The 22,150-nt window shown below is 40.4% G+C and overlaps 1 protein-coding gene across 16 annotated transcripts; it reads right to left on the bottom strand.

Annotated features, from left to right (window-relative positions):
• Positions 1 to 1,658: 1,658 nt before the first annotated feature.
• On the bottom strand, positions 1,659 to 20,869 carry LOC6584315 (proton channel OtopLc). Of its 16 annotated transcripts, none has more exons than XM_044007178.1 (12): positions 20,514 to 20,869; positions 19,402 to 19,535; positions 18,990 to 19,028; positions 11,277 to 11,387; positions 9,646 to 9,830; positions 9,394 to 9,551; positions 8,473 to 8,584; positions 8,182 to 8,342; positions 7,071 to 7,088; positions 4,390 to 5,789; positions 3,908 to 4,268; positions 1,659 to 2,619 (listed from the first exon to the last, which is right to left on the bottom strand). In XM_044007178.1, the coding sequence occupies exons 1-12, from the start codon at positions 20,661 to 20,663 to the stop codon at positions 2,479 to 2,481; spliced, it is 2,970 nt and encodes a 989-aa protein (XP_043863113.1). In that variant the 5' UTR covers positions 20,664 to 20,869; the 3' UTR covers positions 1,659 to 2,478. The 16 variants fall into 16 exon arrangements, with proteins under 16 accessions (XP_043863113.1, XP_043863116.1, XP_043863114.1 ...); XM_044007181.1 differs by having other exon boundaries at positions 20,532 to 20,868; XM_044007179.1 differs by having other exon boundaries at positions 3,920 to 4,268; positions 20,514 to 20,867.
• Between the last annotated feature and the right edge of the window lie 1,281 nt (positions 20,870 to 22,150).

The raw sequence follows: 22,150 nt of genomic DNA, 5'->3' as shown, positions 1-22,150 counted from the left end.
ATCCCGCTCGTTCGTTCGCGTTGTTCTCGTATTGTATATAAAACATTTGAAATACTTTGAATTTGGTGGGTTAGTATACATATATTTAAAGATATACGTTGCATATCCTCAAAAAATGGTTCTTAGCTTCTTTGTAAATTGTAAACGTGTTATTCTCCTTCTCTCTCTTTCGCGTGCCGATTTCCAATTAGAAAGTGTTCGGGGGCGGACGAACCACACACATATTCGACATTTCAACTCTTCGCTTGCTCTCAATATTTTGGTTATTCCTTTTCTCCTCTTCTTTTTTGTAGCTTTTACATACAAGTTTCAATTATTACAATTACTATTTATTTATGTTTTGTTACTCATTTAACATCACTACTAATAATCAAAAAATGGACATTTATAAACTTTTATATATATATATATATATGTATATATATATACTCATACATATATATATATATATATATTTATATATATGTAAATATTAAAAATGTTTTTGTTTTTGGCTTTGTAATGCCTTGCACATGTTTCGCAGTAATTTGTTGATTCTTTGTTATTATTTAATTTCCGTTTTTTTTTTTTTTTTTTCTCCAAATTTGTGTTTCCAAAAAACTAAAATAGAATCAGAAAAGAAATCGATGCCATGCAAATCATAAAAAAATTGCATTCAAAGTCAATAAACAATATGATTCATCACAGTTTGTTGTTGTTGTTGTTGCTGTTCTGTCGTCGGCTTTTGTTGTTGTTGCTGTTGTTTAGTTGTCTTTGCCGAGCCGAGCACAAAAAGTGTTTAATGAATTTCAAAAATGCTCAACCAAAACACATTTTACAGGGCATACCATGTTTTGAAGCAACTGTACCTCAGTTAATTGCAACGCGAAAAGTAAACAACCTTTTTGTACATATATGTCTATATATGTATATGTATATATATATATATATAATTTTGTTTGCATTATTTTTACATGATTTTTAATTGAATTGCAGCAAAACTTAAATAACAAACAATAAACAAGAGAAAATAAATCAATTACAAACACAGTTAAACATAATAGTAAATTATAAATAATATGCAGAGTAACAGAAAGACAGAGAGATAATAATATGCATATATGTATATGTATATTGATGTACATAAATTAATAATTAACATACTATGTGCTGACATTTTATAAATATAATTATTATAATTTGCTTCACACTAAACTAAGGACAAAAGAAAAAAAATTGTTGCATCTGGTTTGCTTGCAGAAATGCACTTGAAATGTAAACGCTATGACTTAGTTCTTAAGTTTTCCATGCAGCTGACATGTCACAAATATATGTATGTATAATAATAGTATGAAAAAATAATATACATACAAGCATACGTACATATACACATATGTATAGAGGGCTGCCTGGCTTCACTCACAGCATACATACAGACGCGCTCTCGCTCACACTCTACGGCCTTCAGTTAAATGAGTGAGAATGAATCAAACAAATCCTGAAGGCGTTGAGTCACTCAAATTTTTGCATGCATAAGCTTCGCACTTCGCTAGACGAAGCTGCATGTATGCGCGTGTATGTGTACGTGTGACAACTGATGCATTTAACACATCTACATATGTCCGAGCTCTCGCTTTCACTCAAAAGTTGTTCGGCTTCGCTTCAACGTCACTCAACGCACTCGAACCGCAATTGAGTGAGAGTTGTTGAGTCTTTCTTTCTTTCAACAGTGTCGCAAATATATTTCTGCCCCCGTCTAATACACATATCTATATGTATGTATGTATGTATGTATGTATACGTTAAATTATAAAACAACAAGCGATTCGCAAAGCATGTTTTTCCCTTTATGCCTAAATCAATTTTCAACAATTTTGTTCAATTTCATTCAAAGAATACTTGTTCGTTTTGTTTTTTTTTTTTTTTTTTCATTTTCATTTTTGGTTTTTTATGTGATAGTTGCTAGTTGTTAATCCATTTGGTATTTAGCATTAATAAAGGTTCAAACATTTCAATGTACGTTTTAAGGTTTAATTTTTTTTATATTTTATTTTTTTTTTATTTTTGTATACCACGCACAATGGTCCAATCTCTTCCTTTGGGATTTAGCTCACTTTTTTGATACAACTCGTAAATTTGTTGCTGTTTTTTGTTATTTTGTTTTTGTTTTTGCTTTTTGTTTTTTTTTTTTTTTTGGTTACCTTTGAACTTAGTTAACCTTTACGCGTACTAAAACATACATACATATGTATATATAAATATGTTTTTTGTTTTTAAATATATAATATGCATTAAGAAACTAACTTTAAATGTTTTTGTTCGCAGTATTCGGTTCGCTATAATTTGTTGGTTTTCTTTCCATCTGTTTTGTTTTTAATATTTTTTTTTTCTCTTACTTTCATTTTCATATTCATATTGTTGTTGTTTTTATGTTTTTGGTGCATTTAATAACCTCTCATTTGTGGGTTTGCCTACAGCCCTCCAACAGCTGGGAGCAGCTTACTCCAAACGCGCCTTGTAGGTGGTCTTCCAGATCTCGGCAAGTGTCACGGCACTGTGGAACCGATGGAAAATGCAGAGGGGCAGTGTGATGCGCTGAATGATCGACCAGGGCACAAAGCCATAGAAATCCAATTGCACCTGTGTGTTGGGAGAGCAAAGTTTAATTAGTTGGCATATTTGCATGTGTAGACATTTAAATATGTACATTCACAATAACAACAGGCAAGCAATCACAAATCAAAGATCATAGACAGACAATATTAAGTTAAACATGACATTCTTTTGTAGCAAAGAGACATCTTCTTTTACACACATACATACATAGCTCGCAAATAACTGTTGAGCGTTTGCATTGAGTGCATTACTGAGTCTCACTCTGCGAACGTCAATCGTGTCTCTCACTCTCTACACGACGTTCGTTAAAAGAGCATAGCTTAAGGCGCCGAACAGAAAAGAAAAACGAAAAGAACCGAAGTCTTTTGGTCAGAGCAAGAGCGAGAGCGAGTGAACAGGATTTTGTTCGGTTAGCCGTTATTTGCATGGCATATGCATATCTATGTATATATTCATGTATGTATTAAATTACAGTTCGAAGCCAAGCAGTCAAATGCAGACATAATCAGACATATGTATGTATGTATGTACTTGCGTCCAATTGGAAGTCAGCCATGGCATTTATTTTGGGTTTCGACTCCAATTGGAGGGCGTTCGTGACACTTGTCTTACACATGCGGCCCTCCAATTGGATATTTAAACGTATTTGTGAGACATTTTGGCTGAAGATCTGAGATCAAAGATTAAAATAATTCAAGTAAGCATTTTTGAAGCATTATCAGGAATATGATTCATATTTATATTTTATCTAAAGACCAATGGGGGGTAAATGGAATTTAAGCATGGATATGTGGAAGATAACGGAAAATTTATATGCAGTTCAGATATGGATTTTTGGAAGATAGCTTTGCATCTATGTTAAGTGCGAATATTTTCTGAATGGAAGTACATATATTCAAGATATTACAAAAGATGTCTAAAAGAATTATTTTAGCATGCATCAGAGCTGTTAATACGTAAACTTTACACCATATACTAAATACATATAGAAAATATATTGAATAATAAAAAATAATTGGAACAGCTCTGTTTCTAAATAAATCGCGCTTTCTATGTTTCTGTTGAGGTGAACAAGATTTAAAATAGATATTCTCATAAATCAATTAGCCTTAGTCGAGTTACAGGGCAGTTAAAACTTATATTTTGTTATCGATAAGCTTGCACAGTTCATCGATAACCAATTGGGGTACAGAAACATATAAAGACAACGTGCTCTACAATATTTTTAGAATCGAATAACAAGTAACAAATAGAACGAGTAGAACGAACGAGAGCGTTAATCGTCTTACTTAACTCAGTCTCGCTTACGTACATATCTACTTACAGGATTGGCGAATACTTTTTGAGCTTCGAATGTGTAGATGGCAAACATGGCCACGTTGCAGATGAGCAAGAAGGTGACGATCTGGCGTCCGGGCTTGCTGCGATCATGTTCCGGCAAATGGACGCGACGGCGCGATACATCGGCTATGAAGAGCAGCTGCAAAATGACCTGGAAAACGGCAACGCCGCCCGTGGTCGTCACCAACAGGCTGGGCTCGCTCTCCAGCACCTTCAGGCTGCCGGCGATGATGCTGAACACGGAATAGGTGAACAGGCCGAAGGCTGAGATGCGTAGCAAAATGTCATTTAGATTCGATTGTTCCTCGCAGCGGAATTTCAAGTTCTTCACCCTATGTGAGCCAAAGAAAGAGAGAGAGAAAGAGATAGAGAGGCAAAGATACAGATAGAGAGGGAGAGAGTGTGTGTGTGTGTAATTCCAATTATATTTGAGGCTCGCCTTCTGTTACGCACCTTATGAAGCCCACTATGATGGCCAGTATGGCAAAGGCCATAAGAATGCAGTGACTGGCATCGGCCAGGTAAATGGCCAACAGCGAGAACTGCTGATGACGCACCAAGACGAAGAAGAGTATCAAGCAGATCAGCGCGCCAACCAACAGCAACAGACCAAAGAACAAACCCTTCGACGAGCCAACACAGTCGACGCGTCCGGAACGTGCCTGCTGCGCCATGGCAACGGCCCGACGGGATAGCATCACCTCGAGCCGGTGCTCGAGATCCTCGTCATTCAGCCGGCCCGGATAGCGACCGATGTGCTTCCACATGACATACAAAACGACAGCGCCGATCAGCGAATACTCAATGATAAACGGATACAGATAGGGCGCCGAATCATAGACGATGGTACCCATAATGTCAATGCGTCCACAGGCGGTGGAGTTGAGTGTGCCAATGTTGGAAGACAGCGCAGCCGGATAGATATTGTCCAAGCTCTCCAGATTCTCAAAGGCGATCAGGCCATTGGACTCCTCGTGCGATAGATCCGAGTACGTCTGGAAGCTGTTCTCCATGCCGGGGCCAAACAGATTGTTCATAATATTCACGGCGCTCTCGGTAGTGCTGGCGCCCAAGGTTGGGCTGGGCGCGGTGCTGCTGCTGACCAGATTGTCGATGAACGAGGAGACGCCAGATGTGGCAGCGGGCAGCGTTGACGCGGACACATCGACAGGCGATTGGCTAGAGGGTGCGACGCTGGAGAGGATGCGCTCCAGGCTGTTGAAGGGCGTTTCACTGGTCGTGCTAGCGGCGTCGGCGGCGGTGGCAGCGCTGCCAAATGGCAGGCCGGTGGTGGATGTGGTGGTTGATGTGGTGGTGCTACTGGCGGTGCTGGTGCTGCTGCTGCTGCTGCCGATGGTGCTGGTGGCAGCTGTGGTGCTAGTGATAAACTTCTTCAGCTTGCGGGCCATAGTAGTGCTGTGCCATTGATAGCCGGGCGTGGTGTATGGCGCTCGTGTGGTTGTCGTTGTGGTGCTGGTAGTGCTGGTGCTAGTAATGTCGCCGCCCATGCCCAGACTCTTCGAAATGCCATCGACCGTGTTGCGCACGAGCTTCGACAGCACATTGTCGCTCTTGTACACGTTCTTGGGCAGCACATCCTCACCGTCCAGCACCTCGAACTCGGTGTTGGGGCCCGAGTGGGTGCGCAGAACGGTGCCGGCATGGCGCAGCGCATGCTGCCGGATCGAATGGGCAATGGACGAGGCATCCGGATCGGCCTCGCGCTTCTGATGATAGATGGTGATCTCCAGCAGCGACTCCTTCACCAGGGTGCGTATCCACACACAGATGTTGGTGGCCACCACGTGCATCAGGCCGAAGCGGGCGATCACCTTGAACCGGTGGATGTTGAGCTGCAAGCGATGCGCATTGAGATTGAGACAACGATCAGGCAAGTGTTAAGCGAAGCGCGTTCGGGACCAGGGAGAGAGAGACAGTGAGATAGAGAGAGAGAGAGAGAGAGAAAGGCAGAGAAAGAGAGAGAGAAATAGAGAGAGTAATGCGCTGGCGCAGACTTGAGTACGGAAAGGAAACGCCTTTACCGCTAATCGGTTGCGAGCCGGTGCTAGCCGGCATTGTCTGTCAGTTTATTACGCTCATTGATGAAAGCTATACGAGTATATTGGTTTTATATCTGGTCCGCCTAGCTGTCCATCCGTCTTTCCATATGAACTCAAGCCATTCCGGCGCTCTTGAAACTGGGCCTTGACAAATCGGAAAATTAAAATTTCGGTATCTCAGGAACAATGTGTTTTGAACAGCTAGATAGTTCACATTGGGAATGTATACAAGCTTTGACAAGCCAAAATCACCAAGATATAGCGGACATATTCACGCCGATTGGGACCCTGGCAAATCGGATAACTGTATTTGCTATAGTCTTCTAGGCAAACAAAAAAATCTATATTTATATAAGTATATATGTATATATTAAGGTATTAGAGCCAATTTCAACATATTTTCTTAAATAATTTTTATAATAAGAAAGGTTCGCTTATTAGCTTATAGGTTTACGATCTTGTTGAAGTGAAAGTGAAAAGGTTTCATATATTTTTCACAATTTTATTCCGCTCGTTAATCAATCAGTCAGGGAATGTGTATATCAGTCAATTGGGGCGGAAAGTTGTATATATTTTAAAAGATACATATATGTATGTGTATTTATATATATACAAAAACTTAAGAATCGGGTGCTAGAAAAGTAAAAGAAAAACGAACTTCGCTGCCTTGACGAAGTTTCAATACTCTTGCATGTATGACCAATCGATATTTATCGATGAATAAATATGCAAAAGTATTTTATTAATAATTTAATTAAGATATATGATTTGCTAAGATAACCTCTCAATATAAATATGTATGTATATATATCTATGTATTTATATATGTAATATAATAATTTATATATAGCTTAAGCTAATTGTATATTTATTAATGCATCACACAGACACACACTCACGCACTCACACACACACGCACGGACGCACATATATATACATATAAATATATTTGAAACGTGTAAGAGATATGAGCGTAGGGTATAGAGAGAGACAGACAAAGAGAGAGAGAGAGAGAGTAGAGTAGTGGTAGTAGTAGTAGTAGAGTAGAGTTAGAAAATGAGTTGTATATCGTACCTGAAATGGTGGCCTAGTCTGCGATCGCGAATGGGGCAGAGTTGTGGGGATTATGTACACAAAAATGGTTCATTAAAAAACTAAGTACTTTGCACAATTTCGAAATTTGTTTATAAAAATATAATGATGATAGTGATGATGGTAATGATAATGTAATTGATATTGATATTGATATTGATATTGATATTGATATTGATATTGATGATGATATGGCGTGAGCTAGGAGTGAGCATAATGAATGCGTGTACGTGTATTCGTGGTGAATGTGATTGAATATAGCTGTGAATCGGCGCTTCTAAACTCTTAACTTATCTGGCTAAAACACTGAATCTAAATGAGCGATTCGACGATGGGCCGAATGTGTTCTGCAGTTGCATTGTTGCATTGTTGGATGAAGCAAAGCGAAAACAAATAAAGGAAAAGTGACAAATGAATGATTGCGAATGCGAATGCGAATGAATGCACGAATCAAATATATAATTAACTGAATTCAACTCAACTAACTGCCAATTGTTACGCCAATTCAAACGAGCGTCACAGACGAAAAATATAGTGAAATAAGTGATAGAGATAGAGTTAGACAGAGACAGAGGGGGAGATAGAGAGAGTGACAGAGGAAAAGAGAGATAGATAGAGGGGAGAGGGAAAGAATGACCGAACCGAGCCTCGATTTTGGTTGTGATCGTGCTCACAGCATGGATAGGGCCAAAGATTATCCGCTGGAAAATCGTCAGAGTCCTCCTTCGATTTTCAGCTAGAACTATCGCTGGCCTTCTCCATTCCATGGCCAGCTAGTATATCGTAAGCTTAAACTTAAAACTAACCTCAATTGGACTGTTGATGGACTGGGATTTTTCACATATATAGATATATAATTCTGTGTGTACTCGTGTTTGTCGAGAGTAGTAGTATTATTAGATAGTAGTAGGTAGAGTATATATTGTATTTAGTATTAGGTAGATAGGTAGTGAGGCAGGTACATAGGTAGATGGGTAAGTAGTTATACAGGTATACAGGTATACAGTGTTTTCTCATTTATTGTATTTAGACAGTAAGTTCTGGGTTAGGGCAGCTCGATTCCGCTCGAGTAGTGAGGACTGTATTGACTTACCCGGGCATTCATGAATATAAAGTACATCTGCATGAAGGTGAAGATCATCTGCAGCAATGGATTAACGCCGATCAAAATGTGATGGCATGGCGAGTCGAAGGGTATCTCAAAGAACGAGCCGAATTCCAAGCCAATATAAATCATAGCGCCCAGTCCAAAAGCTAAGGCAAATCAATAGTAAGCCAAAATCAAAATGGAACAGCAATATATAGTTTAGAGTACTTGTATATAAATACACAAATATGTATGTATATATCTAGTTATATATGGGTACAAGATAGGATGCTTTACCGATGGCACCAACGCGCAGAAAGAAACTTCCGTGCGTGAGATCGCTGTGCGTGGTCTTTCGCTTGCGTACGTTCTTCGGGGTGACGGCCACCTCGGCATCCACGGGTGCTTCCTGTGCGTGCGAAACAACAACAAACAGTTATTGCACATTTGGGGTCGCAAATACGTATAAATGTATGCATGTATGTACATGTGTGTATGTATGTCTATATAGGGAGATGATAATGATGTGTACAAGTTCGCATGCTCGGCTTAATTGATGTGGCCTTATCACTTGGCAAGCGTCGTCACATAATTAACGACGAGCCGTTAATGTGCCCCATTGAGAGGTGGCACACACTGTTGTTATGTGGCATATTCCACACAGCACAATGGGCTTGGCGGCTCATTAGCCCTGGCATGAATCAGCGCTCGGATATAAAGCATAACTGAATTTGCCTTGATGCAATAACTCAATTTGTGCTTTATGTGGAGATAAACCAAAAACTATGAGAACCGCCGAGAGAGGCGATTGACACCTAATGTAAATATAAATATAATAGAGGCACCTGAGACTCGAACTTGCTTGCTCTTCAATGGCTTCTATTTCTTGTTCAGGAAAATCAAATTTTATGAGAACTGCAGAGAGAGGCTCATGAATGTTAATATGAGTAAAAACTATCAAAAATCTAAATATGTTTATGAGAAGTAATTGAGACCTGAGCCCGCTCTTCCTTTCCTCTGTCTGCAGATAAGCCAAAAACTATGAAAACTGCAGAGAGAGGCGTTTATAATATGATATATGTAAACATAACATTCTGGCCTCAGATTAGCAAAGTCAGAGAGAGGAGCATAAATATATAAATAAGGAATAATTGAGACTCAAGTTGCCTCTCTGATTAAACTCTATATGAAACCATTTATTATCTAAAGTGCACTCACCTGATATGCGGCGCCTTTGCCAGCTTTTCCAGAGTCCTTAGAGCCTTTCGCATCCTTCGAATCGGCCGGATCTGCATTCTTCGTTTTCTTCGATTTCTTCTCTTTGGCTGGGGGTTTCGGTTTGCTGCCGCCATTGCCGCCGTTACAGCAAGAGCTTTCTGCAAGGACATCAGGGCATCAAGGATATGTCACATCAGAAATATATATATGTACATATATTGCATTGTAGGCATGCATGCGGACACAACTTACCCTGCAGCAAAAAACAAAAGACGTACAACAGGAAGAGTATGCTGGTGCCGTATAGGTATGTGAAGAACGTCTCGTAGTAGAGCACCGGCAGTCGGTGTGTGGTCACATCGCTGATCACATACGCAATGCATACGACAATCAAGAGAATCGCATACACCAAGCTGGTCACAATGAAGAGCGATGTCCTGTCAAAGCGAATGTGTCAACAGAATGTTACATTAATTGACTGACATGCATAGGCACGAGTTATCACATTGAATCCATTTCCTACAAGTGTGTGCGCTATATGTATGTGGGTGTGTGTGAGTGAATATGCCTGTGTGTGTGTGACCCAGTCCTAAATCGTACATCAATGTGCTGCTCGTGTTGCTTGTATTAGTGTTTACTGATATATCTGTGGCAATTGCCTAGTTAACAGTAAGTAGGCTCTATAATTGGTGTCATTCACTGTGCCAGTATGTATGTATGTGTGTGTGTGTGTGTGTGTGTGTGTGTGTGTGTGTGTGTGTGTGTGTACATGCATCTTAAGAGCAATACTTGACTGCTCGAGTGCATAACCCAGTCGCATGCATACCTAATCAGCCATTAGCAGACAGCAACTGCGCCCAGTTCAGCTGTCGATATTCGATGCCAATTAACGGACTTTTACGAGCTCCTTTGGCTTTAAGACTGCGCTTGCACAGTGGTCTCAACTACTCGAGAAACTGACAGCAATTGCAATATTTACGATATTCTATAAACGCTAAGTAGTCAAATATTTACTTAGTTCAGCTAGAAATCGAAACTAAATATAGATTCTTACTAAAATTCTAATACGACAGATTTTAGATTTGAAAAGTTTTTGGCAGAACTCAAAATCTAATATGAGAGACTTCAGACTTGAAAAGGTTTTGTGAAACCTAAAATCCACAGAAGCATATTGAGTTAGACAGTAAGCTCCGCTTATATAGATGTTTACTGAATCTTAAAATATTGTAAAAATATACAAAATATTTATGCATGATTTTATAGTTCAATAGTTTTGTAGAACTGAATAATCTTTTAGTTTGAGTAGGATTTGAAGCCCAGCTAAATATTTATATATATATATACAATATCGAGTAAAATATATATATATATATATTTTACTCAATTTAAATGCTCAACTTTTATGCCTATCCCGATTTTCTACTGCAATTGTAGCTGCTTTTCCTCTAAACATATTTGATTTGCATTTGCATTTGCATTTGCAGTTGGGAGCGTATTTTGTGCCACTGTGCAGCGCTGTGTGTTGCATGTAACTCATTTGCACTCGGTGACCCAGTTAAAAACATCAAGCCCACCCGCTCGCACCACTCGAAATATCCATTTGTGTATTACATGTATTTGGATTGCAGCCTCATTTCCGCGAATGAAAATAATATATATCGTATATCCAATTAGAATTGTAAAATGATGGCAGGCCGACTTCAGCATATGCGTATACATATGTATATACACATGTATACATATATAGATAAATATATATATATATATATATATATATATATACATACATATGTACATGTGTATAGATTTGCATGCATCGCTCGTATTCAAGGGAGTTTCGTGTGAATGGGGGCTGTTGGGCGGAATATGTGTTTGTATATTACCATAGTTCGATTGGTCCCGTTATCGGATTTGTTTGATATGTGCCCTGCACCGTTATTTTCGCTGGCATAAAACTGTGCTTATTTGGATTTGGCTTGAACGTGTAGCAAACCCTATAAGACGACAATCGGCAATCGACAATCGGCGATTGGCAATCGTTAATCGATCATTGGCAATCGATTGCCAATCGCCAATCGACAATTGTTGCAGAAATTATTCGTTAAAATTGACTACAAAAACGACTTTTACGATATTCAGAGTGGAGATTTTTGTTGTTGCTTTTGCGGGGTCTTCAATAGATCGCTTCGGGTTCGGGATTTGGATTTGCGGTGCACTTGTACTAGCATTTCGACATGGTATGATTAGTAGCTAAGTTGTAAATACATATAGAAGCGATTGTAGTATATATACAGCTCGATGTGCAACAACATATACACATATGTATATACTGGAGATATATATAAATATACTGGATTTGTAGGTTTCTTTTTTGAGATGTGTGTATCTCTAGCTGTTGTACGTGAAACATATATATACATATATGTGTATGTGTTTGTTTGTGTGTGTGTGTATGCGGCTGTGTGTCTACTTAACAGAGGGCCTGGCACTTTTGGCGGCCTTGAGAACCTTACAGCGCCCACCCACTGCAGAGAGCTGTCACTGCCGCTGCCCCTCGCCGCTCATTCCCCGTCCCATTGGTAATATAAAGCGCTCTCTTGCTGAGCCGCAACGCTCTCTCGCTTGCGCTCTCTCTCTCTCTCTCTCGCTCACCCTCTGCCCCACCCCCACTCTCTGTCACTGTTTGTTACCCAGGCTGCGCACCTTTGCAACGGCTGTGGCATAACATTCTTCAGCTCCATTTCCTTGTTGGCCGCGTTGTTCTTCTCGGCGCTGTCGGTGCTGCCGGCGGTGTGGGAGCGCGAGACCGGCAGCGTGGCCATATTGTCGCCGCCCTCCACGTCGACGGTAGCGACCTTCACTTCACCGCCGCCCATTGTCTCCGTTTCCGTCTCGGTCTCCGTTGTGGCTGACTGCTGCTGATCCTTGGCTGTTCACTCAGTTGATATCGATAAACGATATCGATAGCTTTCGCTTTGCCGTTCTATTCACTGGCTTATTACGCTTTTATTCGTATTGCTCTTGTTCTTGATGTCTAGCCTTATCACTTGGCACACTTCGCTGTTGTTTCGCTGTAGCGTGAAATATTAATGAAACAATTTGCTGATGCTGTTGCAGGCCAAGCACAAAAGTATGCAACACTTCTTTTGTTGTTTGTCTCTCGCTCTCTCACTCTCTCCCTACGCGCGTGTGTGTGTGTGTGTATGCGTGTATGTTGTGCTCTTTGATATTTTGTGGAACGCATTTGAAATGCATTTGCCAAATAGGCAGCTGAGGCGTGGCCAAAAAGTGCGCGAGCTCTGCTCAAAAACTTAAGCCGCACTTGGAGCATTACTGTGGCCCTTGTTGTTGTTGTTGTTGCTGCTGCTGCTGCTGCTGCTGCTGTTGTTGTTGTTGTTGCAGCTGTTGGTGCTTTGGAATGCGTCCCGGAGCGACCTAGTGACCTCTCTTCTACGCAGCCAACGCAAGTAAACAACACAGACAGCGTATTCAACCCTCGCTCTCGCATTCCGCTGCGAGAGGGGAAACGAAATGCGTGAGATTAACTAAGACTCAATTGGAGCTGCTGTTGTAAGCATGTGTGTGTGTGTGTGTGTGTGTATGCGCTGTACATAGACAGACACGCACACACACGTATATAAATATAGATATGTATGTGTGTGTGTGTTTGTGTACTATGTACACTGCATAGAGCTCAAGCTGGAGCTGAAGCTGTGGCTGGAGCTCGACTAACTTGAAGAGTAAATTTTGCGCACTGGCTCTCATCAAGCGCCAAGCGCTGTTTATGCTGTGTAGCACAAGTATGTGTGTGTGTGTGTGTGTGTATGTGTGCGTGTGTGTTGTATATATAGCTGCCCGGTGCTATCGAAACCAGGAGAGACTTTCAACAGCAAAATCTTTAGCGCGCCCAAGACAGCGCAGCAAATTGTTTCAAGAGGTTTTCCGCTTTTTTCATTGGCAAATCACAAAAAGTTTTCGCATTTTCTCAATTCATATGAGCTGCTCAGCTAACGGTTAACTTAGTATTTATCACTTTAACAACTTTTTCTCTTGTTTTTTTTGTTTTTTTTGTTCTATGTTTTCGGCACTTTTGTTCACAATGTTTCACTGCAAGTTTAGCACAGCTCAGTGAAAAAATAAATGTAAAAAAATAAAGCCAACTTGATGTCTCTATATAAATCTGTCCCTATATATATATATATATATATATCGGTATAGAGGCAGACTAGATTGTGAATTTGTGACTTGTACACTTTTGACTAAAGTGAGTGGCCAGTGTGTCTACCTTGCGAGCGCTGAACACAACACGTCCAGGACCCTTTACTATCCAACTACAACTGAAAAGGCTCGTCTCGGGCTGAGCTCCTGTGTTTGTCGGTGTCTGCCTCTGCAGCAGCCGCCCCTGTGCGCCGAATCTGTGTTGCCCGCTCGTGCACCGCTGTGTACTCACACTCTCTCCATCTCTGTCTGCCGCCAGCCATTCCGCTCGCTCGCTCTGGCTGGGCTGCAGCTCGCGCTCTGTCTCTCTCTCTTTGGCGGATGCAGGGCCAGCATGAATGCTGTGGAAGCCTTTCGCGGCACGTTGGGGAAACGTCACGTCGATTGCCAAAAAGTAGGACACACTGTGTGAGTGTGTGTGTGAGGGACAGAGAGAGAGAGAGAGAGAGAGGGAGTTTTGCACTCTTTTTTGTATGGTTTTTGCCGTTTACCTCTTGCCTTTTAGCATCCCTGTAAGCCTCTCTCTTACACTCTGTCTCCCTCGCTCTTGCAGAGTCTGTCCCGCTTCCACTCAGCCGGGCTTGCCATTCATGGTGCGCTTTATTTGCTTCTGAACTTCTTCTTTTTCTCATATTATTTCCATTTTCTCTCTTTTTTTTTTTGTGATTGGAATGTTAATGACTTGTTTGGCTCTGATTTCTTTGAGCCTCGGAGTCCACTTGCCCAGCTTGTTGCTAGAGCTCGAAATCGTTTTAGTTCCGTTTACATTTCAGATTTGCTACTCGGACGCTGTGCGGGTGCCGGTGCTGGGGCGATTGTGGGTGCGGGTGCGGGTGGTAGCACCGCCCTGCAGCCCTTCACTGCTGTCGCTTGCATCTCGGTGCTCGGCTCTCGCCTGAGTGGTTCAGTGGCTTATCGCTCTGGCTTCCGTGCACGCTTATTGCCATTTGTTTGGCTTGCTCATTGGGATTATGAATTGCTGATTTACGGCTACTGTGATGCACCTCATGCTGTACCTGCAAGTCTGCAAGCTATACCCTACTGATCTCTCGCTAGCCGCACCACACCAATTGACTTTGATACCTAAAACTCTTTTCTCTGCACTGCAAAGCAGGTCACTTATGTTGGGCTTGCAACAAGAATAAAGCAGATTTCATTTAGTTTACCATGTTGCAGGGCGCAGGCCAAGCATAACGAGGCGGAGTCCACCCATCCCCATCCCCATCCCCCGCCACTAGGCTGATTGTGCGATTTCAAATTGCAGTCCCCAACAGAGACGAAGCAGCGCAGAAGGCAAAAGGCGGGCTGTCAGTTAACCAAAAGCAACAGCCCAAAACTCAATTACGAACGTTCGCCGTGGGCTTGGCAGTCTGTGCCCATGTCTGAGTGTCTGCATGTGTATGTGTGTGCGTGTGTGTGTGTGTATGTTAGGGTTCGTTTGTATGCCTTACAATTAAGCACAGTGGTTGAGCTAACTTACATATTAGGCGAAATATTAATGAATGAAATGAAAATGTAGAGACTAAATGATGGTTAATTTATAGATTAGAAAAGTTATTTACATAAACTAATGAAGTCTGGTAACAAATAATAGATAGAGCTTATATATAATGTATAGAGGTTGCAACTCTACTGTGAGTGATTTCAGTTTTCAAGAGAGAGTTTCTTATATGTGTGCATATGTATATACAGATTTAGATATCAACTTTTTCAGGAAAACAAAATTCAAGTTCTTCAGATGAGCCAGTTCTTCTGAGCTGAACATTATAAACATCTCGATAGAAACCCTCTCACTTAACGATGAAAAAGAGAGAGCCCAAGTTTCTAAGCCACATCAAGCCTAGGAGTAGGACCCCAGTTCCCCTACTATCTTAAGTAAACAGTAAACAATCGTCAAGTGAAGCGAATCTCCTTTAACTTTAATGAGCTTAGACTTCTGAAAGGGTTTATATCAATTTGATCATCGTTTCGCCTTTCGAACTGACTCAATACTCTTCTTCTATTGACATGGCAGTTGAGAAACGATGGCACTATAGTTAAGCATCGAGGACATTATAGCTGAGCATTGATAGTTAACGATGGCGCCGTCCCCTCTACTAACTATTGGCCTACTACAGACTCGAATTTAATGAATTCATCATAATCAATTCCAAATCAGGTTCGCTCCACTGTGCAGAGCTTACGATATACGCAGCAGCAGCGGCGCTGTCGTCAATATAACTGCATACACTTCCTTTCACAGTTCGACGACGAGGCAGCGAATATCGTAAGTATTGGTCGGGCCGTCGCTTCGTGTTCGTAGCTCGTAACTCGTAACTCGTAATTCGTGTGTGTTTTGCGTAGTTTTGTTTTGTGCGCTTTTCACAACAACCAACCTCGCATTCTGTTTTGCTTGGCTGTTCGCCACGGCGCGAGCCGGCAGCCAGGTCCTGCTCGCTGCTCGCTGCTCGAGGGTTGGGTGGCCTGTGATAAGCCGAGACCGTTTGCTGTAGGGTATGTCGTTCGCCAAGGGGTTGGCATTTGGCTGAAAGGCAGGAAAGGATTTGCGTCGCGTCGCGAGCCACCAACAACTACGTCGCAGTGCACTGAATGACCGAATGGCGATGGAGAGGGAAATCTCACAAAAACCACACACATTTACAGTCCAGACATAGGCTTAAAATGGAGCACACACCCTAAAGACCCGACTCGAACAAGAGGTCAAGTGATAATTATGCTTCTATATGCGGGCGCAGTACAAATTTTGGATCGATCAAGTTATTTGCAATTTGAAAATGATAATAACATTATACTGAGTTGATAAAGTCAGTGGTTAAGGGCTCTCAATGTTGAAGAAAGTTATTAGAAGACTCTATATATAGAGTTCAAGGGGCCATGAATCACGGCTAGGATAGTTAATCACTCAAGCAGTATTCAATCACTGTTGCTATTGAATCTCTGGAGATATATTTTATAGAAGATGTAGTCAGTTTTTAATACAGTTGAAAGTTGAGATAAGATATAAGATATAAAATAAGATAGAGCAGGCATTTCGATTTGAAAATCCCAAAGAGTCCATAAAGCTACATAGATTAGGCTTTGTGGCCCTATTTTCCATCTATATCACTCAGAAATTCAATTAACATTATTTTTTATAATTAAGTAGGAATGTTAATAAATCATCTCGACCTATGCGTAACTATCCTACGAAGCTAATATAACCGCATACGTAATATCCTTGAGCATAGCCCTTTTTGTAATCAAGGCATCACATCAAGCATAAACTAATTGAGTCAGAGTTCCGGGCGTGGCTAGTTACGTAGAGCTAAAAATTGATTCTTTTTTTTTTTTAGCTCATTCTCATAAAAGGCTGTCGATGACAATGAGCATATGTTGTGTTCGCAGCAGGAGACACGAGCAGGGGTGGATTCTGAGGGCTGTTCGCTGATGTTATTTATAGCTTCTGGTTTTTGCTACCCCATTGCCTAGGCGTCTAGGCTCGGAAGATATAAACACCCATCAGGAGTACTATTAAAAAAAAAGGTAAAAGGGACCAACAGGTGAGTTGTTTAATGGCAAAAGCCTTGCCTAATTGAAGGTGGAATCATTAACCTTGTGCGCATTTATCTAATCATGCATCGCATTTGCCCAGGGGCTTAGCAGCTAGAAATAGTCCAGTGGCAAATAGATAATTGGGACAAGGTTGGGTCGCACAATCAGGTAGATGAATTGATGCCAATATTAGCGGTAAGCTGAAATCGTTATCGATTATCGGCAACCAATGAAGCTGCTCAGGGAGTAATATCAAAGGAGTTAACTGGACGGCTCAGCGTATGTGGACAAATAAGGCACAATCAAAAAAGAAATGGAAGCTTTCCTATTGATAAATATCGATTCATATCCAATACAATTAGAAAATGCGTTGAATTTGTGATTAGGAGCTTTGTGTTAGTCGCAAAAAATAAAAATATGCAACAGGTTAGTAACTGAATGAATGGACCTCATTATCGATAAAGATCGATTAACGTAAACAATATTCATAGGGTCTAGGGAACTATAATAATTGCTGCAAATCATAGCGACGCCGAATGAATAGATAGCTTGTTGTCGATAAAAATCGATTAAAAATATATATATTTTTAAGGTCAATCGATATTAAGTGAATTGAGGCATCCAAAATGCGATTCCTTGAAGGAATCGATAAAAATCGATACGCATCGATTTTCTTGAAGTCTATCAAGCCAATATGTTGCCCAACTGCATGATTAGCAATCAAACAACAATGAGAGGAGTCTATCAGTGCTAATTGATATAGTAACGACTGCAGCAGCAGCTGGCGGTCAAGGGAGCAGACTGAATAACAATTTCACAGGCTCGTTTATCAAAAGTTTTGTTCGGCAACTTGTTTCCGTTGCAGTTGTACTTGATAAACTTAACACTCAAGTGTTTATGCCAAGGCGTCGCCCCGCCCCCGCATCGATAGTTTTATGGCAACATGTCGTCGGCAGCTGCCGTACAATGACATCCAAGTCACACAAAGGGCTTAGGCGAGTGGGAGGGGAGAGCTAGGGAATCGCCATCATGCCAGCAGTGGAGCAGTAGAGCACAGATCTTGGCATGCCTCGCTGACAGCTTAGGCCCGGGGCACAGTTAGCATAAATTCCTCGCGGGGGCTCCGGCGGGCGCTTTCGGCGTGCTTTTTGGCGGGTTGCCTGCTCCGGCAGTTGTCGAGTTGCGTAATTTGTTTGCAACTTCTTCAACTTACATGCAGCCGGGCATTGTGTTAACAATTCTATATGTATTTCTGTCTACCAAAACGCTGACTTTTTGTCTTTTCAAAACTAGAGACAGCTAGAGCGAAAGAGAGAAGGAGAGAGCAAGAGAGAAAGAGAGAGAGTGCTCAACAATGCCGACATAATCGGAAATGTAAGGCAATGTGCCTGTTGTGTGGCATTAGTTCATTGACATTATAATCGGTCGGATTGCCAAAGAACAGGCAGATGACAATCCAACCATGATATTTGACTTTTGCTAAAGCGGATGAGGAGTTAAGCATATGCATATATGTAGGCATATATATATATATATATATATATATATATATATATATATATAGATAATACATTAGGGATCTATGTCTAGTGATTAGCTGCTTTCCAATGTTAGTTCAAGTGCTTTCTATGGGTTATACGCTAGCACAATGCAACAATAGATCTATTCATAGCTAAGTGTGTGGGTAAAAACAAAATAAAGTACTTGGCTAGAAGATTGAGTTTGAGTTAGGATATGTAGAGTTTGGATAGAAACTAAAAGTAGTTAAGTATTTTTAATTTAAAATAGATATCTTATGGAAATTTATGAATTTTTTTTTTTTTTAAATTTTGTATACCAAATCTGACCTTTTCTGTGGTTTCGTCAGAACCTGGGGATGATTGCCGCTGCAAAGGATTCTTGCGCATTAGTTAAATGATTGATTGATTGAGGACTACGAGTACTTAAGAGGTACAAGATCTGTTGGACAATAGGGTCTATACTGTTCCCTGGAGGTGAATGAGAATGAATTAATGTGAGCGAGCCTCAAATGACAATCGGAAATCAAATGATAAACAAATATGAGCAGATATAGCGGGAATATCTTTATATATAGAGGATGTGGAGAGATAATGAAACACAGTGTTACTGATTAAATATTATGAAACACATTTAGCACAGAGTGGGGCAGCAATAGGAGTTCGGATACTGCGTAAATCGGTATGTTTTTTCGTTTCTCTCTAGATATATAGAACGAGTGTCTGAATGGAACACACTTACTTGGCGTTTTTTGGTCGTCGGGCGTCGATCGGAAAGTCGTCATCGAAATCCAAATTGAAATCCTCGCCTAAATCGTGCGGCACCAGCGGAGTTCGCTGGTGGGCGGGGCTGGTGTGATATCCATCGCCTTGAAGCTGCATTATGTTGATATTGGTTTTATTGTGGGAGAAGGAATAATTCGATTAGATTTTTCCATTTTCATGTACGAGTTTCAGAAGCCACAACAATAAATTGGAATTTGTACAGCGAAACAGTTAAACACAAATATGATGTCAGCATAGATTGCCTCATTCACAATGGAGGAGCAGCCGTCTCTCACTGTGAATGACGCGTCGAGCTTGGTTAGATAATTAGCTATTTATAATTGGAGTGCATGCATTTCCATGTCAAATCGGAAAGGAAAACCAATTTAAAAAGAATTCCAATTTATTGCCAGAGAAATTAAAATTGATTTCAAGAATGTATATAAATACATATAATTGTCTCAAAGCACAATATATATATATACATTTATATACATTAGTATTTAATATATTAAAAAAACGTAAAGTAAAGGGCGAATCGTTCCGTTACTCGTGCAAGGATTTGGTTAAATTTGATTTGAGTTTTGAGTAGTTTTTTTCTTTCGATTTGTTATCTTTGATCGTATCACACTTTGGAGTTGTCAATAAAGCAATCAATCGGTCAATCAATCAATCAATCAATGGGCATTTTATTTCACATGGTAAACTGAACTTTTCTAAAATTGGAAAGCTCAAACAAAAATGGATTAATGTAAACATTTCATATACATATATAACTAAAAGGCAATTTACAATAGATATTATTGAAATATGTATGTATATACATATATCAAATATATAATATTCGTATATATTTCTATGTATATACATATGTATATCTGTATGCAAGTGTGTGTGTAATTCATATGCAATATTTACAAGCAAATCATTAGATCAACTTTAGTATTTGTACAGTTCGTTGAATGAAATTGAATTTGTACTTGAATCGAATGTTAATATGACTGTATGCGTGTGTCAGTGTGTGAGTATGAGTGTTTTATATTGCATATGATTTGAATCCTTGAAACGAGTACATCCAACAGCCCCTACCTTGACCACAGTGCCGACCTGATTCGACTCGGTTGCGGATTGGCGGTTGTCCAACAAATTGGCTCGCTCCATGTTCTCCAGTTGCAGTGTTTCCCTTGGCTGATCCAGTAGACGTTCGCGCATCTCATGTAGATAGGGACAGCGCTGCATTCCTCTCTGCTCTCCTCAACTTAATCGGATGCACTGTTTCTTACACTGTTTGTTTATGTTTTGTTTTATTTTGTTTTATTTTGTTGTTGTTGTTTTCGAATAGCTAAAGATATTTGTCAAAGCTCTATCTACTTCTAACTACTTCGTTCCGCGTGAAGTCCAATATAACTATAATATATGTTGATATATGTACTTGATTCGAGATTTTCGCATATATATATATATATATATATATATATATATATATACGCTGATTGATAAGATTGATATAAAGTTCGTTAGGAGGTAAGTATTAAATGTTCAGAAAAATCAGTCATTCGGTTTGCAGCAGTTGATTTTTTAGACTTTTTGTTAGCAAATTGGTCGTTCTGAAACGAGAAACAATATAAAAACGTATTATAAACAAAGCGTACTAGATTTGTATGATTTTCGTAAATTTGTCTTTGCCTCCGGTTGGGAGTGATGGACTGGAAGATACCTATGAAAAATACTTTAAATTGTCGAGATAGAATATTCATTTTATCTATTGATAATGTTATAATTATAGAGATGTAAACATACTTCCTATTGGATATTACACGGCTACATTACGTCCATGTTAGTCAAATTTAAATCAGGCCAGGGTATCATAGTGGCTGCCCTTGAAATGATCGAACTAGATCGAACAAGTGGAAATTCCATTAGCAAAAGCACGCACGATCCAATGACCATCTGTGAAAGCGAGCATAGAAGGGGCGGGTGCTGGGTGGAGAGGGGTGGGGGGGATCGGGGTAAGATATCTTTTATATGCTATTTTGATATCTGCCAGCTATATAAGCCGTATATAAAATCAAGTTGGCTTTCAGCGATCTTGACAGATTGATGAGGGTCAGACGCCCTCTAGACTAGTCGAGTTTTTCGCCAGCTAAATATGAGAATCATATAATAAATATACGTATATACATACATATATATATAATTACATACAGATGCTGCGTATGCTGTATGATTTGTTATAGTTAATCAGCTGCCACACTCTGCTGTTGGCTGCTGGCCAAAAATAAAGTCAGCACCACCCACCGCACTGCACCGCACCGCTACACACTCGCTTCCATTGAGGCGTTGGAGCCGCGTGTGGCATAGCCGCTTCGCAAGTGCATCCAGCTAGCGGCTAGCTGCGCACATTTTAATCGAGTGCTCGTATATTGGATTTCGATGCGAGGTCGTGTGCCATTTCAGCTATGTATTTCAGCCAAATGCTTCGAGCATGCGAAACGCACCCAGCAGAAAATTGCCTGCGAATTGCGTGGAGAATGCATGCAAAAACAAACAGTGCTGCAAGCGAAAACAAACACAGCCGAGAAACGATAAAGCATTCATCCAGCCTCGGCTAGCTGCTGGCTCTAAAAATCGCAGAGTATCTTGAAATGGTTCAAAACTTTGGCCGATTCTATTTTATATATGATACTAGCAACATCTCACGTATAGCATCATCTTTGCTTTGATTG

The sequence above is a fragment of the Drosophila mojavensis genome, unplaced genomic scaffold (assembly GCF_018153725.1).
Source record: "Drosophila mojavensis isolate 15081-1352.22 unplaced genomic scaffold, ASM1815372v1 contig_136, whole genome shotgun sequence".
Classification (NCBI taxonomy): Eukaryota; Metazoa; Arthropoda; class Insecta; order Diptera; family Drosophilidae; genus Drosophila; species Drosophila mojavensis.
The sequence above is the reverse complement of the archived record's forward strand: the minus strand, read 5'-3'. Positions and strand labels throughout refer to the sequence as shown.

Coding starts and splice junctions, on each gene's coding strand:
- LOC6584315 (XM_044007178.1), bottom strand. CDS start 20,663: ATGCAGCGCTGTCCCTATCTACATGAGATGCGCGAACGTCTACTGGAT. Junction 19,029..19,401: donor CGACGACCAAAAAACGCCAA/GTAAGTGTGTTC, acceptor AATCCTTTGCAG/CGGCAATCATCCCCAGGTTC. Junction 2,620..3,907: donor CCAATCCTGTAAGTAGATAT/GTACGTAAGCGA, acceptor CCCAACACACAG/GTGCAATTGGATTTCTATGG.